Source organism: Pan troglodytes, chromosome 15 (assembly GCF_028858775.2).
Source record: "Pan troglodytes isolate AG18354 chromosome 15, NHGRI_mPanTro3-v2.0_pri, whole genome shotgun sequence".
NCBI lineage: Eukaryota > Metazoa > Chordata > Mammalia > Primates > Hominidae > Pan > Pan troglodytes.
In genome coordinates this window covers 86862049-86874885 of record NC_072413.2, presented here as the reverse complement: position 1 = coordinate 86874885, position 12837 = coordinate 86862049, and the positions used below count along the sequence as shown (strand labels likewise).

The window sequence follows — 12837 nt, the reverse complement described above, 5'->3', positions numbered from 1 at the left end:
CTGATTGAGTGAAAAATGGCTTATCACTGTTGTTTTAGTTTTTTATATCTTTAATTATGACAGAGGTTAGGCATTTAACACATCAGATATTATTTACATTTCTCTTTCAGTGAACTGCCAATTCATATTTTTTGTCTGTTCTTCTATCCTATCCTATCTTTTGTCCCTCCACGATTGTGTGTATGGGAGTCTTGGGTGGAACACTGCCCTCCTGGACACAGGAGAGCTGGAGGCTGAGGTGTGGCTCAAGAATCCCTGGGCACTGACTGTGTTCTATTCCAGATGAAAAGAGCCCGTGTTGATGTTGACCATAGTTCAAAAACACAGGAAGGCTCAGTGTTTATAAACATTCTCTTCAGAGGAAAAGTATAGATGGCTTAATTAAGTTCTTCCAAATAGGTGTCACCAAGCCCTAAGTACTAAAGGGGGCGGTATAGTCAATGCAGCTGGAACTTGGTTGTTGTCTCATCTCTGTGGTGATTTTACTTTCATGGAGAGGGTCAATGGCCACTGTGTAGGCTGAAAGGAAACAAGAGCCTAAGGAAAAGCCACACCATGACATGGAAATACCTCGTTTCCATGTTTACATTCTTGACTAAATAGATGAGAATTTGTGTGTGCGTGTGCGTGTGTGTGTGTGTTTAAATCTCCCATTTTCAGCAATTTTTAAGCAATGTGTAGTTCGAGGAAATCAAAAGCAGTCTTTTGTCTGTCCCAGGTATGCCAACTATTTTCCCTGTTTGATATTTTTATCATTTGCTTTGTTGTATATGGGTTTGGTTTCTATTTTTTGTTTTTGCCACTTAGAAAATTTAACTTTTACATTCTCAAATTTATCAATCTTTGCTATTATGGCTTTCTGACTTTGTGTCATGATTAGAAAAATCTTCCTCATTCCAATTTATACAAATAATTCATCTGTGTTTTCTTCTGGAACTTTCAGGGTATCATTTTTTGAAGTTTTAAATTTTTAAAGTTTTAAATCTGGCAGTAATTAATAGTATAAATCATTACTCATCCAGCTCTATTTTTAAACTATTTATTAAATAACCAAGTAATGCAATTGGCTTAATAGGCTATCTTTATCACATCTTAAATTTTCATATATATGAACACACATTGACTCTATTTTGTTTCTTTATTCCTTTATCAGATTTGTTTAAATTTTACTAGTTCTAGAATAGATTTTATTAATGTAGACTTAAAATTACATTTTCAAGTATATAAATGCCATTTCAAGTATATAATAAATTTGGTATCAAGTGATTTTTAGTGGTTATTTTTGATCCAATTCACAAAATGTAGACACAAAATCTATAATTAGATTTTTAAATTATTATTATTATTATTTTTATTTTTGAGATGGAGTTTCACTCTTGTTGCCCAGACTGGAGTGCAATGGCACAATCTTGGCTTACCGCAACCTCTGCCTCCTGGGTTCAATCAATTCTCCTGCCTCAGCCTCCTGAGTAGCTAGGATTACAGGCATGCGCCACCAAGCCAGGCTAATTTTGTATTTTTAGTAGAGACAAGGTTTCTCCATATTGGTCAGGCTGGTCTCGAACTCCAGACCTCAGGTGATCTGCCCACCTCTGCATCCCAAAGTTCTGGGATTAAAATAAAATTAAATAACTGCAGAAAATGAATGCTGCAGTAGTTTTCAAATTTTGTTCTGCAACAAAATCAATCACCTAGTGGGCTTGCTAAAAATCCAGATGCCTGAGTCCCACCTTCCAGGACTTCTGATTCAGAGGAAGAGGATGGGTCATACTTCCCATCCACTCCCAAGGTAATTTCATACACAGTAAAGTTTGAAGACCCCTAGAATAACATTTCCAGGGTAAGGTTTTTAATTGCAAATGCCTTTCAACAAAGAATGGCTAAAATTAAGACCTGTCTTTGAAATGAATAAACAAAATACCTCAAGAAAAACTGAAACCACCAACAAAGAAACCTGGCAAGGATAAATCATTTTAAACAATGAACAATAAGCAGTTCAACATATTCATCCTAAAAGAGACAATATTTAAAAGATATCTTCAACAATGAAAGATAGAAAAAAGAAGAGAACATAAAGGAATGGAATCCCTCCAGCCAGGGCCAAGCATGATGTATGTAACAAAAACCCTAAAGGCACACACAGTGCAGGCTGCGGTGCTAAAACCAATTTACTGATTAACTGGACATCTATTGTCACATGAAGAGAAAAAGAATACACTGGAAATCTGACTTTGGTGTGGTAAACCTTTACATAACGGAAATTAGCTATGCAAATTGAAGGCAAAAGACAGAAATACTGCCACCAACTATTTCAAGTCTGTGCTTAGTCCTTGATCACTCTATTTGTGCATGATTGTCCCTACAGCTAAGATGCTTTCCTCTCCATTCCTTTCTTCCTTCAAGTATACAGTCAACTTAGAGCAGGGAAAGGTTGAGAAAAGGAATCCACTCCAGAGCTACTCCGTATCACAGCCACAGCAACAGTGACTGTAACAGAGGCTTGGAAGGAATTCTCCCCACCAGCAACCATGCAATAAAGATGTGATAGTTCTCTAGCTCTTTCTGCTAGCACTTCCTGTCTAAGAAGAGAAGGGCAAAAGGGCTGAAATGAGCAGAAGGCAAGGGCCTAAAGGTCAGAGCTCCAACTGCACTGGCATAGTCACCATCGGAACAAGCATGAATTCCACTAGTTAAGGTTGTTGGTCAAAGTTTTATTCATACTCAATTTAGAGTCCAGAATATTTTCATTGATTGATCAAAGGCTTCTATTTATACATTTATAAAAATTACATTTCAAAAGGAAATCATAGTTTTTCTAGACAATGTTAAAATACTTTTATTTTGAAAGTAATACATGTTTATTATGGAAAATCTAGAAAATACAGAAAGTATAAAAAAAATTCATATACTATCACCTAGGTATAGAAGCTATTAATATATTCCATTCTTTTCTAACAAAATGATTTCAAAATATCATACCTAGCATTTTCAAGGAATTTCAAGAAAACAGAGATATGTCTGTTCAATATTATATTGGAAGCCCTAAGCAGTAAGACATATTTTTAAAAGTGGTAAAATAATTGAAAGGAAGAGATGAAACCATCTGTATTTGCAAATGATGATTGTTTTATTTACTTAGAATATCCAAGAGGACCTATGAACAAGATCTTACAATTTAAAGAGTTGCTAGTATCAAAAAAAGTTTTAAAAAGTAATACATTCCTATCTGCCAGAAGTAATCAAATAGAAAATAGAAGAGAAAAAATTAAGGATTCCATTCATACTTATACGTAGGAATACACCTGCATAGAAAAAAGTTAACATAGCAGGCCTGAGACCACTATTCTTAGAAAGGCCTGTATCTGGGAATTTGGCTGGTTCTCTACATTGATATGAAATTTCCCCAAATGATAAGCGTAGCTTGCTACACCTAACCTGTTTGCGTAAACAGTGTGGTTTGTGCTGAATGCCTGTTTACTTCTGGGAGTCTTTGCTGTGTGATAAACAGTGTGTGATTATATGACCAGCACCCAATAGTAACCATGGATACAGAGTCTCTAATGAGCTTCCCTGGTAGACATCACTTCTCATGAGTTGTCACAACTTGCTGCTGGAAGAATTAAGTGTGTCCTGTGTGACTCCACTGGGAGGGAGCTCTTGGAAGCTTGTACCTGGTTTCCTCTGAACTTTGCCCCAAGAGCTGTTTCCTTTTACTAATTTTGCTTTGTATCCTTTTGCTGAAATAAATCATAGCAGTGAGTACAACTGCCGGCTGAGTGCTATGAGTCCCAGTAAATCACTGAATCTCAGCGTGGTTTGGGGGACCCTCAACACACCATCTTTCTGGAGATAATTACAAAATATTTGCTGAAGAACAAAAAAAGACCTAGGTAAATGGAGAGTTATATCTTGATGGAGAATGGGAAGAAAGGCGGCCCACCCACCCACTCCCCATCATTCACACACTCAATGTAATTCCAATCAATATGCTTCCAGGGATTTTTATGGCTCTTGATAGGCCAATCCTACAATAAATATGGAAGAGCAAAGGGCCAGGAAAACCAACTGTAAACAAGAAGAAAAAGGTGGTAGAATTTGCCCAACCTGATATCATGAATTATTGTAAAACTACAATAATTAGATAGCAGGGAAGATATCTCAATGGGACTTTTCATAGAATTTGACGACATGACTCTAAAATTTATAAGCCTGATGCCAGAAGTTCGAGACCAGCCTGATCAACAAAGTAAGATCCCATTTCTGCAAAAAGTAAAAAAAATTAGCTGGACATGGGGGCACAAGCCTGTAGTCCCAGCTACCCAGGAGGCTGACGTAGGATCACTGGAGCCTAGGAATTTGGAGGCTGCAGTGAGTTATGATTACGCCACTGTGATCCAGCCTGGGCAACAGAGTGAGAACCCATCTCTAAATATATATATATATATATATGGAGAGAGAGAGAGAGAGAATGGAATGTAATGTCAGTATCAATTTTTGTCCATTTGTGGAAGATACATTTTGGGGCTTTCTATTCTGTTCCAGTGGATTGTTTGTCCATTCTTATACCAATGTTATAGCAATGCAAGAATCACCTAATACACCATCCAAGAAAGGATTAATTATCAGAATATAGAACTCAAATAACTCAACAAGAAAACAAGCAATCCAATTTAAATATGGACAAAAGACTTGAATAGACATTTCTCAAAAGAAGACATACAAATGGCCAACAGGTATATGAACACATGCTCAACATTACTAATCATCAGGGAAATGTAAATCAAAACCACAGTGAAATATCATCTCACCCCAGTTAGAATGGCTATCATCAAAAAGACAAAAAAATAACAAATGCTGGCAAGGATGTGAAGGCAGGGGAATGAATGCTCATACACTGTTGATGGGAATGCAAAGTAGTATAGTTGTTATGGAAAACAGTATGGAGGTTCCACAAAAAAACTCAAAATAGACCTACCATATGATCCAGCAATCCCACTGCTGAATATATACCCAAAAGAAAGGAAATCTGTATATCAAAGAGATATCCCATGTTTATTGCGGCATTATTCACAATAGCCAAGATGTGGAATCAACCTGAGTGTCCATCAGTGGATGAATGGATAAAGAAAATGTGGTATATAGACACAATAAAGCAATATTGAGCCATAAAAAAGGATGAAATCCTGTCATTTGTAGGAACATGAATGAATTGGAAGTCATTATGTTAAGTGAAATAAGCCAGGCACAGAAAGAAAAGTGCCGCATGTTCTCACTCATGCAGTAGCTAAAAAAGTGGATCTAACGGAGGTAAAAGGTAAAATTATGGTTACCAGAGGCTAGGAAGGGTGTGGGGAGACTGGAGGGTGAAGAGAAGTTGGTTAAGGGGTACAAAAATATTTAGACAGAAAGAATAAGTTCTATTTGATAGTACAGTAGGGAAATTATGGTTAACAATAATTTATTGTATATTTCAAAATAGCTAGGAAAGAATTGTAATGTTCCCAAAACAAAGAAAAGATAAATGTTTGAGGTGATAGATAACTCAATTACCCTGATTTGATCATTACACATTGTATACAGGAATTAAAATAGCATATGTACCACAAAAATATGTAAAACTATTGTGTATCAATAAAAAAAAATAATAATAACATGAATTACCTCATAGATTCTTGCAATTCCACAGAGCAGGGTTACTTCTCCTGGAAACTTATCTAAGCCTTGTTTGAAAAGATTTAAAGCAGTCACAGGTTGATCCAATGAGACATAAACCTAAAAACAAGATACATTTCAATAAAAGTATAGGTTCTTAAAATTAATATTTGTTATGACATTTATAATTATTGATTAGTAACAAATTATCTCCTAGATATTACAGTAAAGAATTTTTAGCCGGGTGTGGTGGCTCACACCTGTATTCCCAGCATTTTGGGAGGCTGAGGTGGGTGGACCACTTGAGACCAGGAGTTCGAGACCAGCCTGGGCAACACAGTGAAACCCCATCTCTACAAAAAATACAAAAATTAGCTGGGCATGCTGGCATGTGCCTGTAGTTCCAGCTACTTGGGAGGCTGAGATGGGAGGATCACTAGAGCCTGGGAGGTCAAGGCCGCAGTGAGCTGTGATCGCACTGCACTCCAGCCTGGGTAACAGAGTGAAACCCTGTCTTCAAAAAAAAAAAAAAAAAGAAGAAGAAGAAAGAATCTTCAAAAATGTGCAGGATTAATTTTCAATAATGACATTATAGTTTTATCTCCACATGTTATACATAAAGCATTCATTCATTTATTCTCTAACAAATGCCTACTGTGAGTTTACTATTGCCAGAGACTGGCAATAGTAACTAGACAAGAAAGAATCAAGGGAAAATCTTTTTAGGATAGAACAGGTATGATTATGTCTATAGGCTGGCATTAAGAAACCAATTAGGCGACTGAGGTTAAAGATGCTGAATAAAGAGGAGATGACCCATGGAACAAGGCCTGAGAGAGATAAGGCAGTGGACAGGCCTTTCCAAAACAAGAGAGGACACAGGTTTGTGAGGTCAGGGAGTAAAGCAAGTTAGCACTTAATGGCTTCCACTTCATTAGCAATTAGAACATTAGCATGAGTAAACCATATACTTAATACGAATTTCTAAAACAGTATTATTATTTTATGTATGGCAACATAAGATTATGACACTTTTTTTCCATGATTTTCGGATCCACTTTCTAAACAGTAAGGGTGTGCTTTGAGAAAAAATCCAAAGGGATACAATAGAAAACTAAAGTATTTATCATTAAAGTTTGAGATGAGAGAGAGAGGTATGGATAATAACTTTTCAGTTTTTACCTTATACACTATTGACTGTACAAGTTCTATATTTTAAAAATATAACAAATAATATATAATTAGTATTTACATAATCTAAAAGGTTTAATTTTTAAATTAACAATTAAGAACTTTAAAAAGCAATGTTCCTAAAATCTGCTTGATCTCTTTCCTTTACACATATACAACATATGTAAATATATATTATATAAAAATATTTATATTATATTACTATATGGTATACATTATAATAAACATGCTATATAGTTATTATATTTATATTATATTATATATTTATTATATAATATATTTATATTATATATGATTATATATTTATATTATTTTTATATATTTATAATTATATAATCTTATATATTTTTATATAAATTAAATATATATTGAATTTCATATATATATTTTTTTTTAGAGATGAGTCTCACTATGTTGTCCAGACTGGTCTCGAACTCCAGGACTCAAGCAATCCTCCAGCCTCAGCCTCCCAAAGTGCTGGGATTACAGGCATGAGCCACCAGGGTACATGTGCAGGTTTGTTATATAGGTAAACTCATATCATGGGGAGTTTGTTGTACAGATTATTTCATCACCCAGGAATTAAGCCTACTACCCATTAGTTATTTTTTCTGCTCCTCTCCCTCCTTACACCCTCTCGGAGGCCCCAGTGTCTGCTGCTCCCCTCTATGTGTCCATGTGTTCTCATCAGTTAGCTCCCACTTATAGTGAGAACATGAGGTATGTGGTTTTCTGTTCCTGCGTTAGTTTGCTGAGGATAATGGCCTCCAGCTCCATCCATGTTCCTGCAAAGGACATGCTCTCATTCTTTTTTATGGCTGCATAGTATTCCATAGTGTATATGTACCACATTTTCATTATCTGATCTACCACTGATGGGCATTTAGGTTAATTCCTTGTCTTTGCTATTGTGAATAGTGCTGCAATGAACGTATGCATGCATGTGTCATTGTGATAGAACAAAAATCTGCTTGATCTCTATTACATAATAACCATCCAGTCATACATTAAAGAAAAACTGTATATTCTACCTCTATATAGTTGTGTAGGGAATAATAAACAAATCAATTTATGGAAAAACAGGTGAAGCCATGTATTTAACAAGAGTTAAATAAAAAGCATATTTTTTCAACAATATAGTGATTATCAATTAAGATGATAGTCAAATAGTGTGACTTGAGCCTTAATTTCAAGCTCTTTCCAAAAAGTTTACTATGATGCACAGAAACTTCTTTAAGACTTTAAGCGTAAGCTGGGCATGATGGCTCACACCTGTAATCCTAGCACTTTGGTAGGCTGAGGCCAGAGGATCGCTTGAGGCCAGGAGTTTGAGACCAGCCTGTCAACACAGCAAGAATCCATCTCTACCAAAAAAAAAAAAAAAAAAAAAAAAAAAAAAAAAATATTATCCAGGCATGGTGGCCTGTGGTCCCAGCTACTCAGGAGGCTGAGAGGAGAGGATCGCCTGAGCCTGGGAAGTCAAGGCTGCAGTGAGCCGTGATAATGGCAGTGCACTCCAGCCTGGGTGACAGAGTGACACCCCTACTCAGAAAAAAAAAAATTGTTTAAGTTGAATATATCACATATAGAAGATAAAGTTAGATACCAGATAGTTTCAAACATTTTTGAAAGTCATTAAAACATACTAAGACTAGCACAGTAAATTTATATAACTTTCATTTTGCTTCTTTTTCATATGTTAATTTTTATTCCCATATTTAGGAACTAGTAGCACTTCCTTTTATATCTCATCTTCTTTTGAATCTCCTTTACCACATTTTTTAATTTAAGAAACTCTAACAGATAAAGCAAAATCATGTCATCACCACCACTTGTGTTTTTCTTTCAAAGTAGCCTTGGTGAGGGTCAAGAAGTAACTTTACTCCACTATTGAAAATTCTGGCCAGGCATGGTGGCTCCCACCTGTAACCCCAGCACTTTAAGGAGGCTGAGGCGGGAGGATCACTTGAGGCCGGCAGCTCAAGACCAGCCTGGCCAACACGGTGAAACCCCATCTCTACTAAAAATACAAAAATTAGCTAGGCATGGTGGTGTGCATCTGTAATCCCAGCTACTTGGGAGGCTGAGACAGGAGAATCACTCGAATCTAGGAGGCAGAGGTTGTAGTGAGCTGAGATCATGCCACTGCACTCCAGCCTGGGCAACAGAGCAAGACTCCATCTCAAAAAAAAAAAAAAAAATGAAAGAAAGAAAATTCTAGGTGGCCCCATCATTTCTGCTGTGGCTGCAGGTGGCACTGCAGCAGTGACTAGGTCTGGAGTCAGAAAGACCTGGATCTGAATGCTAACTCCTAACCACCAAGGGACCCTGAAAAACTTACCCCTCTTTAAATTTAATTTTCCTTAAGAGTATAAAGGAAATGATAAAACTCACCTTTGCAGGGTTATCATGAGGGTTAAACTGTATATATAATGAACATGATAAAATGTTTTACACTGAGTAGGTGATCAATAAAGGTGAAGTATTATTTTTATTATTATGCCTCAGCCGAGTAACTAGGAACCTAAGTAAACACAGTCCCTGTTCTCTACTACCTGCCCAAGTGGGATACAAAGGTACTGTAGAAAATAAGGCCTCATTAGGGCCTGTTACCTATGCGAGTAGTGAGCCTATGGTATTTTCTCCTGTCCTAATGGGTAATCTTTCAAATGGGTCTTCTTATTTTTCATGGCAATCAATTTCTTATGAGACAGTTACCCTCTATATGTTCTCATTTTTTCCCTTGCTGTAAAGAAAAACAAGTTAAATCTAAACATAGTAACTTGCCAAATATTCCTGAAGAAGCTGTTTACTCTCCCCATGCAATGGCCAGAATTTAAACATTTATTCTGAGAAGGCAGATTTCACTCAAATTAAGATTTACTTACTTTTGCCAAGTACAGAAATGTATCTACCATTTCCTGCTGCTTCAGGGCTGATTTAAACTGTTTTTCTGCTTCACGATACATTCCCAACCTACAAATAGCAATTTTAAGAATTAGACATTCAACTTAAAAATAAACACTACATCATACCCTGAGGATGAATAGAGACAAATTATAAGAGGAAGCACATACCAAGGAAGGTAATGTTGCACATACACATAAATTAACATGTTTATTTATACAGCTTAGCAATAAGTTGCCTATCTCCCATATTCACTGGCTTCTAACCCCCAAATGGTATGTAAAGAGTCTGTCTGAAGCCTAGTCACAGCAGGACTAAGATAATAGCTTCTAGTAAGCCAGGTCACATCAGTTCACCACCCAAAGAGCTTATGATCAGCTGGACATATGGCAAGTGACCTGAATAAATGCTTAGAGTCTCCATATTACTGGAAGAGCTGAAGGATGACATTTATTTGAAAATCTCTTCTGCTCTGAGACAAAAGCACATTTTAAAAAGCTATCTTTAAAAGCTATTCTGATGTAAGTAATAATTAGCACTTGGGTAATATAGTTATACCATTTTATTATTCTAGAAATCTTGCTTTCCCTTATTAGATATCTGATACTGATTGTCCTAGTCTATGAATCTGAGATTTGCTCCTTGCCTAAATATGACTGTCCTGATGTAAGTAGTGCCTACCTCTTACACCCAGGAAAGAATCTGTTGCCACTAATTCAATCATTAAAACACACACAACTTTCAACAGGTCTATTCATTCATGTCCTTAATAGACCTGTTAGGCTTACTCATAACCACTCATTTTTTAGCTATCTGAGAGCTACTCAGATACGATAATGTTTTATTTTGTGAAATCAAATCAAAATGATATACAGTATGCTCCATTGTGCTACTTTCATTTAAAGGCTTGAAAGAAGACCTTTGATCATTTTTCATAACCTTAAACCTTAAGCATTGGTGTGGCTGATGCCCAAATAGCTATTGGAGGCCTTGGGATTAAAGTGGTTAAAGGCTAAAGTGAGAAGATGTGGGACATGGCAGAAGCCCCTACCTCTTCAAAGGTCCCACAGTTTCACAGGGAGTATTTATAAAATGTTATCAAAGAACTCTAAAGTTCTGAAAAACAACATATATATGTACACAACATCAACTGAACATGCAAATCTTTTTCTTTCTTTTGAGATAGAGTCTCTGTCGCCCAGGCTGGAGGGCAATGGTGGGATCACAGCTCACCGCAGCCTTGCCCTCTGGGGCTCAAGCAATCCTCTGTCTTAGCCTCCCAAGTAGCTGGGATTACTGACATGTACCACTATGCCCGGCTAACTTTTCTATTTTGTTTTGGTAAAGACAGGATCTCACCTTGTTGCCAAGGCTGGCTGCCAACTCCTGGGCTCAAGCTATCCTCCCACCTTGGCCTCCCAAAGTGCTGGGATTACAGGCATGAGCCACCGCACCTGGCCATGCATGCAAGTCTTAAACACGTGACTGAAATACAGTCACTAAATTCCATGAATTTAAATTATCCATGTGAGTCTGTGTATTTTTATCTAACTTGTTTCTTTCCAAAAATGATTTAAAAGGGATTACAATAAAAAGATACATATAAAACAAGAATATGAAAACAGAAATAGATTATTTTAAAAACAATGGAGATAGATAAATTTTAAAAATAAAAATATAATCAGAAATATTACACTGCATGAAAGCCAAAGAACCATGTTCTTTATTACTACAGCCTTAAGAGAGAACTTAATCTAATACTATCAAAAAGGAATCCACCACATGAATTCTTGTGCAAAGAAAATGGAACATGCCATGTTCAAAGAAAGTCAAGGCATAAAACATCAGTCAAGTTTATAAACACCGGCCAGTATCAAAGAGTCAGAGTCCAGCTGCCAACTTTTTCTCTCCAACTTAAATTTAACAAAACTGTAAAGTGTCAACTGCGTGCTTATTTCGTGATGGTAAGGAGATGAAAAATGAAGAAGGTAACAACCATGTCCTTAAAGCAATGATAATCAAAGAATGAAACAAAACATGTTCACAAATAAATGTAATCATATTATGGTCAATCAGGAAAAAAGTGCTTTGAGAGCACAGAGGAGGTTCAGGGAGATAGCAAACAGGCAAGATTTCAACAGCCAGATGTGGAGGGAAGAGCGACATTTCCAAAATAAAATTAAACCATGAACGTAAGTACATAGGCAGTAAAGTAAACAGCATGTTAGGGAATGCTGAATTTGGTTTCATTGAAAAGGACATAATAATGGGAGTATGGCAGGATTCAGTGGCTAATGCCTATAATCCCAGCACCTTAGGATGCCAAGGCGGGAGGATGGTATGAGTCCAGGGGTTCAAGACCACCTTGGGCAACATAGCAAGAACCTGTCTCTATAAAAAAGAAAGCTTTAAAAAATTAGCCGGGCATGGTGGCATGTGCCTGTAATCCCAGCTTGGGAGACTGAAGCAGGATGGCTTAAGCCCAGGAGATTGAGGCTGCAGTGAGCCACAATCATATAACTACACTCCAGCCTGGGTGAAAGAGCAAGATCCCATCTCTAAAAAATATAATAAAATAAAATATTATACAAAATTACCTTCAGGCTATGTGTATAAGGTTTATATGAAACATATATGAATTTCATCTTTAAACCTGGGTCCCATCCCCAAGATATCTCATTAAATATATTCAAATATTGCAAAATCTGAAACACTTCTGTTCCCAAGCATTTCAGATAAGAAATACTTAACCCGTAATTATTTACTGTCCTCTCTCCTCCATTCTATTGTAAACCACTTGAAAGAAGGGACAATCTAATCTTTTGTACTCCCAGTTCCTGGCAGAGTAGCTGCCCATTAAATATTTTACTGAGTGAATGAATGAATGTATAAATGAAAGAATACTGAATATGTCATAAAGATGGGCAGGTATTAAAGAACAGAAAAGAAGGATAATTTAATATGACAAGGTACACTCATTTAAATGCCATCATATATGGATGGCAAAAGGAATCAGAGTTTTGCTTTCCTTTAATTATCAAGCATTTCTGAAGGTTTTGCTTGGCAGCTCAAGACTTCAAGACTGTC

At 36.5% G+C, this 12837-nt stretch overlaps 1 protein-coding gene across 11 annotated transcripts in view; it reads right to left on the bottom strand.

Annotated features, from left to right (window-relative positions):
- The window catches only part of TTC8 (tetratricopeptide repeat domain 8), a 53594-nt gene that overhangs the window by 10961 nt on the left and 29796 nt on the right, over positions 1-12837 (bottom strand). For all 11 annotated transcript variants that reach the window (XR_010150826.1, XR_010150828.1, XR_010150827.1 and 8 more), the window contains 2 exon segments: positions 9732-9819; positions 5662-5772 (listed from right to left, as the gene is read on the bottom strand). Coding sequence is in view for 5 of the 11 variants with exons in the window: in XM_009428262.4 (XP_009426537.1) it covers positions 5662-5772; positions 9732-9819 (199 nt within the window). In the remaining 6 variants the exon portion in view is untranslated.